Source organism: Capricornis sumatraensis, chromosome 4 (assembly GCF_032405125.1).
Source record: "Capricornis sumatraensis isolate serow.1 chromosome 4, serow.2, whole genome shotgun sequence".
NCBI lineage: Eukaryota > Metazoa > Chordata > Mammalia > Artiodactyla > Bovidae > Capricornis > Capricornis sumatraensis.
In genome coordinates, this window is record NC_091072.1 from 161,139,930 (window position 1) to 161,158,015 (window position 18,086).

Below are 18,086 nucleotides of genomic sequence, written 5' to 3' on the forward strand. Positions count from 1 at the left end.
TGCGCCTTGTCACCTGTCATGGAGCCACTCACGTGAAGCAGGGACCTTCTGTTCTGGGTGTGATGCAGCAGCAGTGTTCGGACTGAAGAAGTGGGAAATGGGAGGCAGCTGTCTGGGCTCTTCCTGGCCGCTCTTCGCCGCCTGACCCTCGCTGAGTCTGGACCCGGACTGCGGCTGCCAAGATCCAGGAGTCTTTGGAGAGAGGAGAAAACGCACACGTGTGTGGACACGGGCACACACATGTGTCTGTGTGCGCCTGGGTGTGTCATGGACACACATGTAAGCCTGCACATGCCTGACCTCTCTGTGCTGTACGAAGCATGTCCAGATGGGGTTTCGGCTCTTGGTCCTGCTGTAGGAGCTCGGTGGATGCCAGCCCGCCGCCGGGCCCCTGCCCCTCTGTGCGTCCGTGGGTGAAGATCCTTCACCCCCGGGGAGGCTGCAGTGCCGAGCCCGGACCCCTGGGGAGGACGGGCAGGGCTGTAGTTCCCGAGGGCTCAGCTCGCTGCCTCTCGTTTATGTCCTCCCCTCTATATCGCATTTCAGAGCACCAAGCTCATTTCGAGATGTGAGCCTTTTGGGAATTCCCTAGTCCAGTCGTTAAGACTCTGCTCTTCCACTGCAGGGGACAAGGGTTTCATCCCTGATCGGGAAACTATCAGTAACATCCCAAATGCTGTGCAGCGTGTCAGAAAAAACAGAATGAAATTTTAAAAAAAGGAAAAGATGTGAGCCTTTTGATTAAAGACTTCTCATAGAGATTCCATGAGTCGTTGCTGCTTAGTTGCTAAGTTGCGTCCGACTCTTTGTGACCCCATGGACTGCAGCACGCCAGACTTCCCTGTCTTCCACTGGCTCCCGGAGTTGGCACAAATTCATGTCCGTTCAGTTGGTGATGCCATCCATGAGTTACCATTAACCATATATACTTACTCATTCCACGAGTTACTATTAAGTGTATATTCTTTTCGTGTTTTTTTCTCACACAGGGTTACCTTCCTGCCAATGTAGACCGAAGACCAGCCACTCTCCAAAGGAAACAGAAAGAATATTTTGCTTTTATCGATCACTATTACGATTCCAGGAATGATGAGGTTCACCAGGATACCTATAGACAGGTGGGAACACGTTTTCTTTTTTCTTGTTACTGAAAATTCTTTCACTCGGTGACATCTCTCTTGGTGGAAATGCTTTACCTGGCAGGCCCCTGATTGGGCCACAGATCTTTATTTTCCCTGATAATGGTGAATTTCCCCTAAACATAGCACCTTGGGCATCTCCAGTTCCTCCTACAGGAGTGGGAAGGTATTTTCATTGGAGCCACAGAACAGAGAGCCTGGAGCCCTGAGGGGAGTGTGTCTTGTGACTCAGGGGCCATCTGACCTGAAGGTCAGAGGTCGACATCCCTCTGGGTCAGGTCAGAGGAGTGAGTCCCCAGGGCCCCAGGCGCTGACCTCTGGTGCCATCGAGGGTGTGGTTTACGTTGAGGAGAGCCGTGCCGCTCAGCTCGGCTCTGGAGGGACGCAGTTCAGTCCACAGCGGAGGTGTAGCTAGCTTATCATTTGGCTATTTAGTTTAATACAAAATGGGTATAATGATGGCCTCTTGAATAATCAGTTGACAGACGCTGTGCATAATGGGAAAAATACTTGAAATTGATTTACGGTTCACCGTGCATCCAGAATTTGCTGTTGGAATCGCTGGAGGCCTCCCTAACTCTCCTTGTCTTTGTACCATGTGAGAATTCAGAACGGTCCGAGCCGCCGTTAAACAAAAAGGTGGTTAGGACTTGGCAGCCCTGCCTCGCATTCTGGGATGAGCGTCTGATTTTCCCGAGACGTGTCAGTGGAAGTGTTACCCCTGACACACCCGGCCTCTGGGTGCAGGAGCGTCGCTGAATTTTCTGCTCAGATACCCAGGCCTGCTTGTCGATGTGGCGCAGTGCCGCCGAGAGGTCCAGAGACGGGCCTTCCCCCTGCTTGGTCATCACGGTCCTCTAAGTTAGGGGGGCTCTTGGACAGCACCCTCCCCGCAGGGGAACCCTGGCAACCCTGCAGGAGGAGTGACTCATGGTGGGCGTAGGGAGAGGGCGGGGGCCCCTTCTCACCCTCCAGGTGGGCTCTTCTCGGCCTCTGGCCCTGCCGTACACTGGGCCTCGTCCTCTGTCTACAACTCCGGCGGCTCCCAGGCCACGGGCGCTGCCACCTGTGCCTCTGGGAAACTGAGCTCGGATGCAGCATACGTGTGGATTGGGCCAGGGAAGGCCGGCTCGCCTGGCTGCTTCTCCGCGTTGCTGGTTTCCGTGAGTGGGCTCATTCATTACTGTTTTGCCTGTGTTTTTGCCATGTTCTTATTTCAGAAAAAGGCGTGCACAGGACAACCCCAGCATCTCTCTGTGGGATTTAGCGGGCCTCGTCCTGTTACGAATTTCTAGACGACCCCAGCATCTCTCTGCAGGATTTAGCGGGCCTCGTCCTGTTACGAATTTCTAGACGACCCCAGCACCTCTCTGCAGGATTTAGCGGGCCTCGTCCTGTTACGAATTTCTAGATGACCCCAGCATCTCTCTGCGGGATTTAGCGGGCCTCGTCCTGTTACGAATTTCTTGCGGGAGAGCTAACTAAAGGCGGGTTGCACGCATCTTTACTCAGTAGTTACTGTAATAAAAAGCTCGCCTGTTACTGTGAGTCCCCGAATGTGTCTATGTTTGTGTCAGTATGACTGCGCACAGGGTTCACTGCTGGGGCCTGCCTGCCCTGGGCCGTGTGCCTGCCTCTTGAAGGTGGACCCTGGGCTGTCCTGCAGGGCCATTTCAGGCGCTCTGTTAGGTCATGATGGAGCCGGCCCGGGTCTGGGGCTTGGGCACCCTGGTCTCCTCACTTGCTGCCCACTCCCGGGGATTGACCCATGAAGTGACCTTGGCTGCTCGTCTGCCCAAGGGGTGTGGCCTGGCCTCCGCACAGCCCCAGGTAGCCAGGACCCCGTCTGCTTCCCGCCCTTCTCTTGCCCTCTGTTCTATAGGTTTCTGTGGGTGAAGCTGTCACAACCAAAGCACAAAGAGTTGGTCCCAGCTCACCTGGCGTGTCCTCCCCGCCCTGCGGGTTCTGTGGACATTGTGGCCGCCCCAGCTGGCCCAGTCCTGTGTGTGGGGGCGGGGCGTGCTGAGCTGGTGCTGAGGTGCACTGCCCTGCCCCCTAGCCAGCACGTGGCGGGCAGCTCCTCTGGCCCCTGGCATGCCGCCGTGGCTCTGATGGCGCGGGGTCAGCTCTGAGGTGGCCTTGGCGGACACCCTGGCCACAGGGTGGGATCTGGAGGGTTCTGGTCTCCTGCCCGTGGCCAGCTGCAGGGCTCCGGCCCCAGCAGACTGTAGTCCTCGTCCTCGGAGTCTCCTTCCCAAACCGTGGGTGCCTGCACGTCTCGGCGTAAAGATCCCTCCCTGCGCTGCTCAGCGGGTCTGAGTCGGGTCGTTTCTTATCTTCCTCTGATGCAGTCTCCTCTCCGACTTCCCTTCTCTCTCTCTCTCCTACCGCCTCATAGTCCACAGTCCCTGAACTCGCTAGTCTGCCGGCCCCTGACCCCGGCCCAGTTCTCTCCCTGGGCAGTCTCACTGCCTCCCTTGGGACCGCCTATGGGCAGCGCATTCCCGGGTTCTCACCTGAGGGGAGAGTTCAGGGTGGGCCCCGCTAGTGGGAGCAGCTCCCGCCAGCCAGAGCTGTGCAGCTCCAGGGCCCTGCATCCCCCGGCAGCTCTGAGCGGCGGGGCGGGGCTCTGGTGGGCAAGGATGCAGAGCCCGCTGGGGTAGCCCCGGCCACGGTGCTGGCGAGGGGGTGAGGAGACCCAGGCCCTGTGGGTGTCAGGACCCTCGTGGTCACAGGCAAGGATGAGGGTGGACCTGCATCGCAGCCCCCTCCCCACGGCATCATGACGCGCCGCCTTCCCTCGGCCCGTGTGCCCGAGTGAATGGGGATGGCAGTAGCATTGGCTGCAGTGGGGTGTTCACATGGGGTACTGGGGGCCGGCCAGATGCCGGCTCAAGCCCTGAGCAGGCTTACCGGAGCCGGAGGTGCCGCTGCATGGTGCGTGAGCTCTGTGATGACTCTCCTGTCAGACGGTGGTTGGGTGGGGCCTGCTGTTCCTCCCAGGGCTTTTGAAATGCTGCCTCTGAACAGTGCTCTGGATTCCCCCAAGGACTGTGTACAGCGCAGAAAAAATGTGTCCCGGGTTCCAAGAAGAAGCTGTCAACGGCCAAAAACTTGTACGCTATTGATGTACTCGAATTGCTCCCCGTGTCAGAGGCTGGAAATCAATGCTTACTAATTGCTATGGATCCTGTTACTAAATAGCCGAGGGCCTGCTCTGTTTCTAGCCGGCCAGCTGCCGTTACCGGGTGGGTAGTGTGTAGCAAGGCTGTCATGCCGGGACGGGGCGGGGGCCCGGCGGATGGAACCTGCCCCCGCCACAGGAGAATGCCCGGCCCAGAGAGAGCAGGCAAGATCCCGAGTACACCCGCTGCTGTTGCTCAGCACTGCTTTTAATCATCATGCCTGTCGCGACGTCTGTCAGCTTTTAAAATCCGTGTGTCTTTCTCCTCTGTCTCCAGATCCACATAGACATCCCTCGAATGAGTCCCGAAGCGTTGATACTTCAGCCCAAAGTGACAGAGGTAAGAGCTGGGATCTGGACGTCCTGCAGAGGGAGCCCCACGCCCGCTGTCCCGGCGGCTCTACCCACGGTGGGGGCTGGGGTGGCCCCTGGGGCAGAGTTGCCAACACACAGTGCTCATTGTCCTTTTTTTATTGTGCAAACATCGGTGTGTACAAAGGAACACAGGTGGAGTGTATGTGTGCCTGTGGTTTACACACGTGGGCCCCCCACCCAGAGTAGGACTGAGAGCCCCATCCAAGTTTGACCCACCCGAGTGTGGTCGGTCACGTAGAGGCTGCCTGCAGCTCTCAGCCGCCCCCAGGCCCCTCCCCAGGAGATGCCTGCTCTCCTGGCCTGTGTCTCCCTCCCTCTCCTCACGCCTTTAACGCACATCACGTGACACCCGGGGAGCCGTGGTCTGGAGCCGATCATTCCTCTGTCTGAGTGGTCGGGTCTCTGCAGCCTGACTTACTTCACCTATGTTATTTTCTAGGGTTCAGCCAATCTGTGTGTGCAGTTGCTACTCAGATATTCCACACTTTCTCTTGCCTTTTTCCTGTTGGGGGACATTTGGGTGGGTTCCAGGTTTTGCTATTGGACCAGTGTTGCCTGGAACCTTCACCTACACTTCTGCAGGTGCCCACTGGCAGGGATTTCTCAGTATCGTTTATGAAGAAGTAAGGTGATGACTCAACGGACATGAGTTTGAACAAACTCCAAGGCATGATAAAGGACAGGGGAGCCTGGCAGGCTGCAGCTCATGGGGTCACGAAGAGTCGGACATGACTTAGCAACTTAACAACAACAAGGTGTTGCAAGGTTGGGTGTCAGCCTGGTAAACTCTCCAGATGATGTTGGGCTGGTCTCCAGAGGGTGGTCCCACTTCAGCGCTCTCGGGCAGAGGACCAGCCGTCTGGTGCTCACACCCCTCTGGCTCTGGGTGCTGCCAGGCTTCTCACGGTCTGTCCCTCTGGTGGCAGTGTTCATTTTCTCGTCTCTGATCACCCATGGAGTGAGCATCTCTTCCTGTGCTTCTGTGTCCCCTTCTGGGAGATGCCTGCTTCTGTCTTTGCCTGATTTCTTATGGGTGGTTGGTCTAATTGTTTGTTGCGCGTTGCTCTTTATATATTGGGGATTCTGACTCTTTGCCACTCAGTAGGGGCAGATCCCTCCTCCCACTGTGTGGCTTGTTTCTGACACTTTCCTCTTGGTGGGTGTCGTGGTCTGCAGTCTCAGTTGCCGTGGCTTTGAGCGTGCCCATCTCTTTAGTTAGGGCTGGCTTCCTGAGGAGACACCCTGAGGCCGTTCTTCCTCCCTTATTTTCACCTCAAGGCTCTGAGGTATTACCGTTCGCTCCTGTTTAGCTCGTTGGCATCCAGTGGCTGTGTGTCCTGTGCGCGGGAGTCCACTGTGTCTTCCTCCCGTGGTGACTGGTCTAGCTTTTCTGCCCACATTTGCAGGGTCCCTTCTGTTCCCGTCTTTGTCACGTTTGCGGAGCTCTGATCTCTGCTTTGGTTTCCCTGGTGGCTCAGTGGTAAAGAATCTGCCTCCAGGGTAGGAGACTCGGGAGATGCAGGTTTGATCTCTGGGTCGGGAAGATTCCCTGGAGGCGGGCATGGCAGCCCACTGCAGTATTCTTGCCCAGAGAATCCCAGGGACAGAGGAGCCCGGCAGGTCCATAGGGTCGCAGAGTCGGTCACGACTGAAGACACTGAGGCTACACGCACAGACGCAGACGCGCGTGGCCTCTGTTTTGCTGCAGTGTTCAGCTTACCTTTCCTTCAGATCACGCGCCTGGTTCATCCAGCTTCACCAGAAGTCTCAGTACCTGGTGGGGAGTATACACAACACCCACCCACCCCCACCTTCAAAACCGATCAGGCCATCTTAAGGCTTTCCTCCTCCACGTAGGTGGGGAGCCCATGGAGGTCCCAGAATCAGATGGCCAGGGTTTTCTCTTTTCAAATTGAAGTGTGGCCGACGTGCAGTGTTACGCATTGCAGCTGTACAGGATAGTGACTCACAGGCTTTAACTTACACTCCACTCACAGTTATTATAAAATATCGACCGTATCTCCTGTGTTGTGCAACAGATCCGGACGGCTTGTCTTACGCCTCCGAGTTTGTGCCTGTCCAGCCCGCCCGCCCTCCCCTCTCCCCTCTGGCCGCCTCTGCTTAGCTCTCTGTGCCTATGAGTCCGCTGCTTTTCGCTGCATTCACTGGTGTGTTGTCTTTTTTAGATTCCGCTCTTGTTCATTCCTAACGTCTGTTTGATTTGTGATCGGAATTGCACAGAATCTATAGATCAATTCGGGAGAACTGGCATGTCTATGAAATTTAGTCTTGGTTTTCGCCAGCATGCTAATTCCCCGTTTTCTTAGACCATTCTTTAATGCCTTTCAATGAAGCTTCAGAAATTGCTCCATAAAAGGTCCCGTGTATATGTTATTCGGTTTACTCTTCACTGTCATACTGTCTGTTGCTATTATAAATGGCATCTCTTTAAAACTGAATTTTCTTACTGTTTTAAATATTTGTTTTTCGTCTTGATTGCTCTAATAAATGCAGTTCTAAATTTTGATATCTCTTGCTGTGCAGTAAGTTTGTTAAAAAAAAAACAAAACGATTATTAAAGCCAAAGTGCTTTTAGATTACAAAACACAAAAGGAGAAAATTAGTTTCCCACAGAAGTAGTCATTTTGAGGTACTTCTCTTTGATTGTCCTTTTCAATAACTGTGCTTATTGTATCTGGAAAATGAGAGATCACATATTATAACCTCGTTTTAAAGTATTTTTTAAAATGAAAATAGAGTCTGCCACGCGACCTTTAGTTTATCTTTACCGTTATGTTTTTCCTGCCACTTGAGACTCTGCGTAGAGCTGAGCTTGTGGGCTCCCAGTTTCAGAGGCAGGATTGTCCCTGCCGGCCGGTGTCGGCCGGTGTTGGGTGTAGCCAGCTGGGACCTCGATCCCTGCGGAAGCCCTTGGGCCCTGGCCCTGGGCCCCGGCGCTGGGCCCCGGCCGTGGGCCCCGCGGCCCCTCCCTCAGCTCCCACATGTCCCTCCTGGAACCGCAGCCCTGCCCAGGGCCCGGCCGGGGGGAGCTGCATGTGGGGGAACCAGGTGACGGAAGCAAGGGGCTTCAGGAGAAGTCTAGAACTGCTGATCTCAGGGAGAAGCAGGGAGAGTCAGGTTCTGGTTTGCGGCATTGCAGGGGTTAGACTTGGACGCACCACGGCTGATCCAAGCCGGTGCTGGCTGGGCCTGTTAAGACGTACATCTGCCCTAAACCATCATGTGTAACTCTAGGAAGACGTCCAGGCATGAGGTGCGGGGTGGCACGGTCAGCGTGTGTTTGTACACTTTATGAGATGCTGCCAAGCCCTTTCCCCAGGTGGCTGTGCCGGTGCGCCATGTGTGAGAGGCCCAGTTCCTCCACATCCTTGTCACACGTACTATTGCTGATCTGCTTAATTTTCACCATTTTGAAAAACAGCTGTGTAGTAGCATCTTAGGGGTCACAATTTGCATTTCCCTGTTGACTACGGATGTTGAGCATCTTTTCATCTGCTGATTTGTCATGCTCAGATCTTTGGTGAAGTGTCTGTTCCATTTTTTTGCTCACTGTTTAATTGCTTTTGAAACCTTTAGCCTGCCTGTTCCTTGGCCTCCCCTAGGCCTTCCGAGCCAGACTCCTGGGGTGGACCCTGGAAGTCCCTGTTGGAAGGAATCACAGACGGAGGTGGAGGCTGTGGATGGAGGGAGGGTCTTTGCAGGGGTAGGACCTCCTGGGGTGACCTACCGGGTGACGTCCCCAGGGACCTGGGACCCGGGGCTCGGCTGCCTCCCTGCCTGTGCCCTGCCCTTCCGCCTCGACCCATCTGATCAGGCCTTCTGTCTGTGCATTTCTCTGTCTGCTCGGCGCAGGGCAGCTGTGCACGAGCAGTCATTGCGTGGCGCTGTCCGGGGTCCTCCCTTCCTCACCCGTGACCTCAGGCGTCTGCTTCCTCTGGGCCTTCCGGAGAATGGAGCCTTGTCGGAGACGCCCCGCCCTACTTTGGTTCGCACTGTGATCGTCTCGGAGCTCATTGTCTGACTGTCTCCTCGTGGATGAGGTCTCACTCCGCCTGCACGTCACCTCCTCGGGAGCAGGGCTGGCGCCCGAGTGCCTGGAGCCTCACGGGACTTAGGAGATTTTGTTGAAGTGAGTCGCTAATCACTGAAGCTGAAGCTCCAATACTTTGGTCACCTGATGTGAAGAACTGACTCATTTGAAAAGACCTTTATGCTGGGAAAGATTGAAGGTGGGAGGAGAAGGGGACAACTGCCGGGGTCCAGCCTCAGTGGATCCAGGGAATTCGAAGGGGAGATGGAGTCGGCGTCCTAGGAAAAAACTATTTAATTAGAAATATAAAGAGAGATTAGAAAAAAATAGTGTAGTAGGAAAATTAGTGGAGAAAAGAGGCTGAATAACTTGGTTTACGTGGAATACCAATAAAACTCCAAGACAAGGAATTTGCACCATCTACGTAGGCCACTGGCGTCCGCTTGAATAGCGGAGGGTGCCCTGCCTTGGGCTCCCTCTCGCGTGGGTCTTAGAAGCCAGGGCAAATAAGTAGACATGGCAAGCCTCCACGCTCCAGATGGGAATTCAGCCAGAGGGGAAGGAAAGAATGACATGGGGGAATCAGTCTTTCCAGAAACTGATCCATTTTCTTTATTTTCAGGTTTGCTTATATACTTTTTGTTATACCTAGGGATGAATACAGAGTCACGCGGGGTCAGCAGACCTGACCTGTATCAAAATCAGGTGCTTCATATAAATGTATATAAAGGTCTTAGGGGTTTTACATCATCTTCTGGCCATGAGGCCTGCTGACATTTTATGGCCCTTTCTGATAACGGTCAGTCAACCAGAAAACTTATTTTTTCCAGGGGTGATTTTTTCTTAAACTAGGCGCCACCCTCTGAAGGTACCAGATAAAGTTATATTCCTATAGGGTGAGGGTGCAGTGGGTTATAATTGAGAAAGGAATTTACTTAGCCTAAGGTTTAACGTGATTAATCTTAAAGGTTAATACTTATTTCTCTTATATGCTAGTTATATCCATTAATGTATATAAGGACAAGGAATATGGAGACTTAGCAGCAACTATTGGCCCAACAAATGAAAAACCCTTCACCAATATAATTCCTAATCAACCCACTATACTATACTAATAATTTTCTAACTTCTCAAAAGAATCTGTATTTAGAAAGTTTAAAGCATCTCGTGCCTCTCACGGTTGGGAGGCTGGGAACAATCACATGTGGCTGGACGAGCCTGTCAGGCAGGCTAGAGAACCTTCAGAGGAGTTTGTAAGTTGAAACACTCTTGTCATGCCCAGGAATTTTTATTGACTGGAGCTGCAAGTTAACTCCTTCTCCGAGAGAGGTGGTGGGGGACGTCCGCCCATTAAGTCAGAGGTGTAGGTGAGAGCATAAAACAGTAAAGTAGACAGACTCTGGTTTTGGGGGTAGATGCTTGGGAACAGGGGGTCTCCTGAGGCTTGATCCTGCCTTTGTGTAATGCCGAGCCTCCTTCCTCATGACCTTAGCCATGCGCGGAGTTCTTCACGCTGGCTCCCAGCAGACAACAGAGGATGAGTTGGTTGGATGGCATCACTGACTTGATGAACATGAGTTTGAACAAACTCCGGGAGTTGGTGATGGACAGGGAGGCCTGGCATGCTGTGGTCCATGGGGTCGCAAAGAGTCAGACACGACTGAGCGACTGAACTGAACTGAATTGAGTAATTAATCTTTTTATCCATCATTGTTATTTGAAAGTAAAGTTCATAACTTTTTGGCCCTTGCTCTTTTTATCTTCTATTTGTGGAAGTAACCTCAGCCTCTTACTTGGAAAATGCGACCTCTTACCCGAGGCCCTCTGGCTCATGGCTGGTGCAGGGAGCTCAGGGAAGGAGCCTCCGCAGATCTCAGAGCTGGGCCTTCTCATGAGATAAGGTCATTAACTCATGAGCCCCTTCTCCTCAGTAATTACTATATTATCTGCCCGCTGGCTTTCTGGTTCTTAGAGCAGTTTCACGAATTAGGGAAATAGGATGCTTTCTCCAGTTAGCCACGGAGAAGTGACGTCTTGTTACATTTAAACAGACACAGGACGGTGAACGTGCAGGCCTTTAAGACCCCATTATCCATGGGCGGTCCTTCCGGTGGGGTGATGAGCTCTCTGTGGCCCTGAAGCCTGGTCATTTTCTGGGAGGCACGTATCCGTGGAGCACAGATGTGTTCATCCTGGACTTGTCCGCTGACTGTGAGCTTTCTGCAGACAGGCTTCCCGACTGGAGTGTCTGTGTGGAGGGGCATGGGCCCGGCTGACATCCAGGGCTGAGGCGGCTGGGGAGAAGCCTGCTTCCGGAGGAGCAGGCATTGGCTGTGTCGTGAGGGTCTGGCCCAGACTGAAGAGGGTTGGGGCGTTTGCACGTGGTCGCTGCCTCCGTGCCCAGGGGTCTCCTCCCGGCCTGCTCTGCTCACCGGTCCCCCACTTCCTCGAGCTTGCCAGCACCCCCTCCTGCCCTGGCTGATCCTACGGCACCCACGTGATCCCCACGGTCTGCTCGCGTCTCTGTCCCCTTGGACGCAGCTCTCGAGGGGGGCAGCCTCCACTCTGGTCTTTGTACCTCGGGTGCCTGATGGACACTGGGGTCTCAGATAGCGTGTCTGAGCATCTTGCTGGGATTCTGGCCACGGCCAAGGCCCTGACTGTCTCTTCTCACGCTGCAGGCTGTCGAGGCCAGGGCCTGGGTCTTTCTTCTCCTGTGTCCCCCCGGCCCCTCCAGTGGGGCTGGCATGTAGTAGGGTAAACACCTGGCAGATGCTGGTGGCCTGCGTGCATTAGACACATGCTCCTCCTGGGGTGGGCCTTCCGGAGGGTCCTTCCACGGGAGATGCGGTGCTGGTAGGGTCTCAGGCCGGGGAGCGACGGACGTTCAGTGCTCCTGAGCCTGCGTCTCCGTAGTCACTGCTCTCCCCATCCTGTCTCGTGATTCATCTTTGTTTTACCCTTTGGAATGGGTAAAGGTGGGGGAGAATGCGTTTGTAAGAGCCTGTCGTTTAGTCGCTCAGGTGTGACCCCAACTCTTTGTGAGTCCAAGGGCTGTAGCCCACCAGGCTCCTCCGTCCATAGGATTCCCCAGGCAAGAATACTGGAGCGGGTTGCCATTTCTTTCTCCAGGGGACCTTCCTGACCCAGGAGCTGAACCCATTGTCTCCTGTATTGGCAGGTGGATTCTTTACCACTGAGCCACCTGAGAAACGTCTTTGTGAGAGCCTGAGAGATATGTGTGCATTATATAATCAGTTCATTAAACTCTTCTGGTATATATTTCACGGGTCTAATCCATAGATCTTTCCCTTTGTTCTCTTTTTGGCTTTATGGTAAAGTAAATCAGAGCAGAAAGGTTTCCATAACATATATGTCCAATGTAAAGAAAAAATTAAAAATTACTTCCACACGTTCACTGTCATGAAACCTGAGCACTGAAGAATTGATTTCTTTGAACTGTGGTGTTGAGGAAGACTCTTGAGAGTCCCTTGGACTGCGAGGAGATCCAGCCAGTCCATTCTGAAGGAGATCAGTCCTGCATGTTCATCAGAAGGACTGATGCTGAAGCTGAAACTCCAATACTTTGGCCACCTGATGCGAAGAGTTGACTCATTGGAAAAGACCCTGATGCTGGGAAAGATTGAGGGCAGGAGGAGAAGGGGACAACAGAGGATGAGATGTTTGGATGGCATCACCAATGCAATGAACATGAGTTTGAGCAAGCTCCGGGAGTTGGTGCTGGACAGGGAGGCCTGGCGTGCTGCAGTCAATGGGGTCACCAAGAGTCGGACACGACTGAGCGACTGAACTGCGCTGTCCACTGTCAAGCTGACGAGACAGCCAGGCTGGCATCATCGAGGTCCCTGCTCTGTCCCTCCCCAGACATGTCCGTGTGCCCCAGCAAGGAACTGTTCCCTTGATTTTTGGTAAATTGTTCTCTTGCTCTTCTCTAGGTTTGTGGCCTGGGTGTGTGTGTGTGTGTGTTTCACCTGTTTTCACTCTTCATTTTAGTGGAGTTGTGCTGAGCGTGCCCCTTGTCAGCACTCTTTGTATTACAGAGTTACGGCGCTCAGCCCCAGCCGCTGCACGCATTGTGTGGCTCATTTCCACTGCTGTGTCATATTCCCTGTGTCTTCTGTGATTTATTGATCCAGCCCAGGGTTAAAGAGCCCCTGGCTTATGTTCATTCTGGTGCTTTCTCTCTTAAATACATCACACGACTTACTAAATCTATTCATAGATGTATCTTTAGTAAGTGGCATCTTTTTGCGTTTCAGCAGCATTGTCTAATTTCTTAATGACAATATATGGATATGCAGTTGACCTTTGTAAGTTAATTTCATATCTGGCAAACAGTAATCTTTTATCAATTCTAATGTTTTGTGTGTAGGTGTATCTGAGTTTTTAAAGAAGTTAATCATATGGCTTATGAATAATGATAGTTTCATTTTTTCTTTCTGTTCTATATATCCATGCTTGTTGTTGTTTTTTTTTTTTCCCCCTCCGCTGGCCAAGATTTCCACTACAGCACTGAATATCAGTGTTGAAAGAAGGGATGTCCTGGTGTCATTCTAGTTTTGAAGAAGTCTGTGTCATTGACTTAGGATATTTGCTCTCGGTTCGTAGATGCCTTATGTTAAGGATGGAGCCTTGCTTTACTCAGGGTTTCAAAGCCCTGAATGGCTGCTGAGGTCTTATCTCCTCCTTTCCCACTTGTCGTCTGAGATGAGAATAGGCCTTTGCTCCTTTATTCTGTTGATACAGTGGATTTTATTAGGCAGCTTCCGAGTAGGAAGGAGACTATGCGTTCCTGAAGTAAATCCAAATTGGCCAGGACGGATTTTTCACTGCCTCGCGGGATTAAGAGTGTTAACATCTCACGTGCCGGACTGCCCGAAGGGGAAGGCTGGCTGCTCTCTAAACGGACAGACGCTTTCTGACCGCGTCTGACTCCTCAGCTGCGCTTTGATACAGAGCGCCATCTGCCGTGCCGAACCTCCAGTCTGATGATGGTGACCCTGTGATGTGCTGTCTGAAGGTGCTGTTTCTTTTCTGTACTTCAGTTCTGAGCCTGACGAAATGTGTGTGCTTTGCCGGCCCATCAAGTCAAGTGACTTGAGCACAAAACGTGGGATGTGAATCCCCGCATCTCAAGGGGTGAAGGTGGAGTAACTCTCTGCCCAGCGTGGTGCGGCAGCCTGCTTCAGAGCGCGGGGTTGTTAACTGGACTGTAAAGCCGCACTCAGTGTATATGTTGTGCCGTGGATGGCTGCCGATTAATCTGCGTCTTAGATTTGTTATGGACTCTGATTTTTGTCTCGTTCATCAGATGTTGTAATTCGTCTGGGGGGGGGCATCCCCTCAATCATGGTGCGAGCACTTGTGTTATAAATATCTCCTCTTTCTGAGCCCACATGGCTCCTGGATTTCGGGAGATATAAATCCCACAGGTCTTCTCAACACAATCGTATATTTTGTTGTTATTCTCACAGAAATTATCTCCACGGCGCTTGATACGCTGGGAAGTCATGTTGCCGATGCATATGGTTGAATTATGATGCTTTCTCATTTCTGAAATCAGATTTTTTTCCCCCCAAGTAATCATGAGCACAGCGACATCTTCAATTTCAATCTATTAAATTGTTTAGAATGCAGACCATCTCAGCTCTCCAAGTGCCTGGCACTGCCGGCACCCTGGTCCTGCCTTGGAGGCACATGAAGGTGGTGATATGTTTGCAGAGTGAGGCCAGAGGAGCTTCTGCAAGGCGGCCTCTCGAGCTGCTCCCTGGGGCCCTCTGTGGAAGAACACTGGGCTTTTAGGGGAAGCCTGGCGTGGTGCTCAGGCTCTGGAGACTGGGCAAGCAGACTGGTGACGGGGTTTTCAGTGGCAAGTGGTACTGACAGTAATAGTAGCAAGTGTTTTCATTGTTGTTGACGAGGGTCAGTGGGTCTGTAGAGAAGGTACTTGGGGAAGAGTTTGAAGTCTGAACTGCATTTAATGAATTCCTCCTCTCTAACAAAGATAGACCTCAGGAATGTCAACAGAACTTTAATAGCAAATAACATCCAGCGAATATTATCGCAGGGCCATCTCAGATCGTTCCCTGTTCTCATTAAACACCTCCACACACGGAGGGCACGCTTCCTTCACTGGCGGACAGCACCACTGCTCACACCACAGCGCAGCCGCTTAAGCACGCGCTCCTGTCCCATGACAGCCCCTCCGTGTGTGCTCTTTGCTAAACCGCCCTGCGTCAGCTGCCGGCCTTGTGCACCGGGTGCACTGACTTCACCGTTCCTGTGACAGCTGTTAGTAAAATACCTGGATTTTGACACACAGAGTCGTGGGGGCTGTGGCCCCTGCAGAAATGCCTGTGGCAGCCTGCTGGGCACGCGATGACCTTGCTGGGCTCCGTTGGCGCATGTGTGAGCCCGGGGCCCAGATGCCACTGGAGAATCAGGCTGTGGGGTGCTGACTTTGTCCCCGTTGCAGGTGGACTCAGGGAGGGTGACCAGGGGCAGGGCCGTCTGTGGGGATGCCGGAGTGTGCAGGGGACACCGAGGTGCTGAGGCCACCTGGTTCCCGCTCCGGGACACCTCTCCTTTCTGGCCTTTAGGCACCTCGTGGGAAGCCGGCCCCACACCCCAGGCTGGCTGGCCTTCGCCCTGGGGCCCCTGTGGCCCCAGAGCTGCCCTCAGGAGCCACTGTCCCCTGAACCTGGGATGCCAAGCTGACTGTGAGGTGCCCCTTGGAGTGTGGGGCTAGGCTCTCGCTGCTCTGTGGATCCTGCAGGCCCTACCCCAGCCGGCACTCTCCCTTCAGCCGCCCTCAGCTGCAGGCAGTCAGAACTCGGGGCTCCCCTCTGTCCTCCCGGATTTGCGCTCCCCACCGTCACCAGGCATGCTGTCTGTGTGGAGACCTTTCCTGCTTCGTTACACTCAGTGCAGCTTCCTTGGGAGTCCAGACAAGGCTGATCCGTCCATCGGATCATCGGATCCGTCCAGCGGCTGAGAGCTGCTGCCCTCAGCCAGATGCTGCTTCATGTTCTGGGCGGTGGGTGGCCCCACAGTGGGGCTGGAGGGAGTGCGGGGATCAGGGCACGCACCCTCAAGGGCAGGTGGGGGCCCTGGGACTGCGGGTGGCTTGGTTGGGGTGGATCCCGCCATGGACCCCTGGTGTCCCCAGCGTGCAGGACAGTTACCGCCAAGAGAGAGGCTGAAGGATGTTTAAACAAGTGGTTCGCCTTTCCTTTTTGTCTCCCTCTTCCCGCTCCGAGATGCATAAATCATGGGAGTCTTTCTTATTCTCTAAATTAATAGCTGTTGTTATAGGGAAATAATATGCAAGACGATGAGAGGCTGTGGGTGTGGCCTCCCGGCTCTGATTACCCGGGGAGGTAGGGGTGCTGCCTGGACAGGTGTCAGGCACCAGAGCCGCTGGGGATGTTGTTTATGGCACGGAAGCTGGCGAGGGCTCCGGGCAGCGGCCGGGGCCTGTGTGGAGTCAGGGCAGGCAGGCCTGGAGACAGGGCTCCAAGGAGGATGCACATACCCGTCTCCTCTGCGAGGCACGCCAGTGCTGGGGGGCAGACCTGCGGGCTTTGCCGGGCTCCTCGGCAGATTCTGTCCACGCCCCTGCTCGACTGGTGGCTGGGAAGGAGGGAGACCTGTGCAGGGCGAGACAGAAGGTCCCCCGTGTTGGGGGCTAGGCCATCTTGCCAAGGCCGTGGGCTCTGATTCTCAGCCACGCATGGCTGCCCAAGGCCACCTCGTGGCTGCGTCTGCCTCTGTTCGCTCTGGAAGGCTCCTCTCTCCTCCTGCCGTCGGAGTGGCTCGTCTTTGGCACCACAGCCTGTCGCCTCCTCGCTGGTCTCTGTCCACCAGATGCCCCTGGAGCTGGTCCCCGCTCCCAGTCCATCTCCCACCACAGACTCTGGCGGTGGGGAGGGGCAGGGTGGGCCTTGAGGTCCCAGCTGGTGGGCCTCGCAGGTCTGGAGCATCACTGCTCAATGGAGAAGCAGGATGCGGACGGTGGTCCAGCGTCCAGGAGGCGCCCTCAGGTGTCGCTGGTCCAGAGGGACCTGGGATGGGAAGGCCCAGGGACACTGCCGGCCGGGGCCTCACAAGCAGGAAGCGGTCGGCCCTCCCCAGCAGGCGGGGAGGCGGCAGATGGCCACCCAGCCACCCAGGGGTGCGGCTTGAGCTGGATGCCAGGTCGGCAGGGCAGGGGACCAGCACGGAGGAGGTGGCAGCTTGGTGGGCTCAGTGCAGCTGGGATTTGGGAGCTGGCGACAGAGGGTGAGACCCAGGGCGGCCAGGGCGCAGTGTGGGGGGCGGGGCCCTGGAGCCACGGGAGGCCGTGAAGCCGCGTGCGCGTGCGTGTGTGACGACGTGGTGGGGCCCTGGTGAGATGCCTCCTGAATGCAGGTGGAGAACGGCGGGGGGCGTGAGGAGGGGAGGCAGGATGGACTAGGTGTGAGTGGCGAGGAGAGAGGAGCGGGTGGCGGGTCCTCGGACGGCGACCGGAGCCAGGCTGATGGGGATGCCTGCATCCAAGGGCCACGTGTCTCCAGCGGTCTGAGGAAGCGTCTGTTGGGTCATCGTGTGTGGGATCTAAGGGGTGGAGCAGATGAATCTATACATAAAACAGAAACATGGACACAGGACACAGACCCGCGGGGACCGAAGGGGAGAGTTAGGGCAGTGATATGTGAGGAGCATGCGGTTGAGAGGTGCAGACTCCTGCACGTCAGATAGGTGAGCAACAGGGATTTACTGTTCAGCAGTCAGCTGTGTTCAGCATCTTGTAATAAACTGTAATGGGAAATAACCTGAAAAAAAAAATCTATGAAAAAATTGACCAAGTTCAGAGACACAAATGATAAATCGGTGTTTGCCAGAGGAGGTTGGGACGTGAAATGGGTGAAGGGGATCAAAATAGAATAAACAAATGGCAAGGCTGTCGTGTACAGCCTGGCGACCACAGTGGGTGGTATTTACCACACCTCTGAAAGTCGTGAGAAAATAAATCTTGAAAGTCCTCGTCACAAGAAAAATAATCCTACGGTTGTGTGTGGTGATGGGTGTTAACCAGACTTCCTGTGCTGATCATTTCGGAATATAGGAGGTACAGATATTCAGTCATTACGCCGTACAGCTGAAGCGAACATGCTGTCACATGTCAGTTGTACTTCAGTGAAAAAGCATCCCGTGAGGGAAGCTTAGAGTGTCCACCATCCCCTCCCTCCCACGTGTCCCTCTGCCCATTCATGCCCAGCCAGCCAGCGACCTCCCCCTGCCCACCTGCCCACCTGTCCATCCCTTGGTCTCTCCA

At 54.2% G+C, this 18,086-nt stretch overlaps 1 protein-coding gene across 1 annotated transcript in view; it reads left to right on the forward strand.

Moving 5' to 3' along the window:
- Positions 1-18,086, forward strand: part of TBC1D22A (TBC1 domain family member 22A) — a 263,232-nt gene that overhangs the window by 98,461 nt on the left and 146,685 nt on the right. The window contains exons 6-7 of the mRNA XM_068971006.1: positions 990-1,118; positions 4,601-4,663. Of these exons, the coding sequence (XP_068827107.1) occupies positions 990-1,118; positions 4,601-4,663 (192 nt within the window). The remainder of the gene's footprint in view (positions 1-989; positions 1,119-4,600; positions 4,664-18,086) is intronic.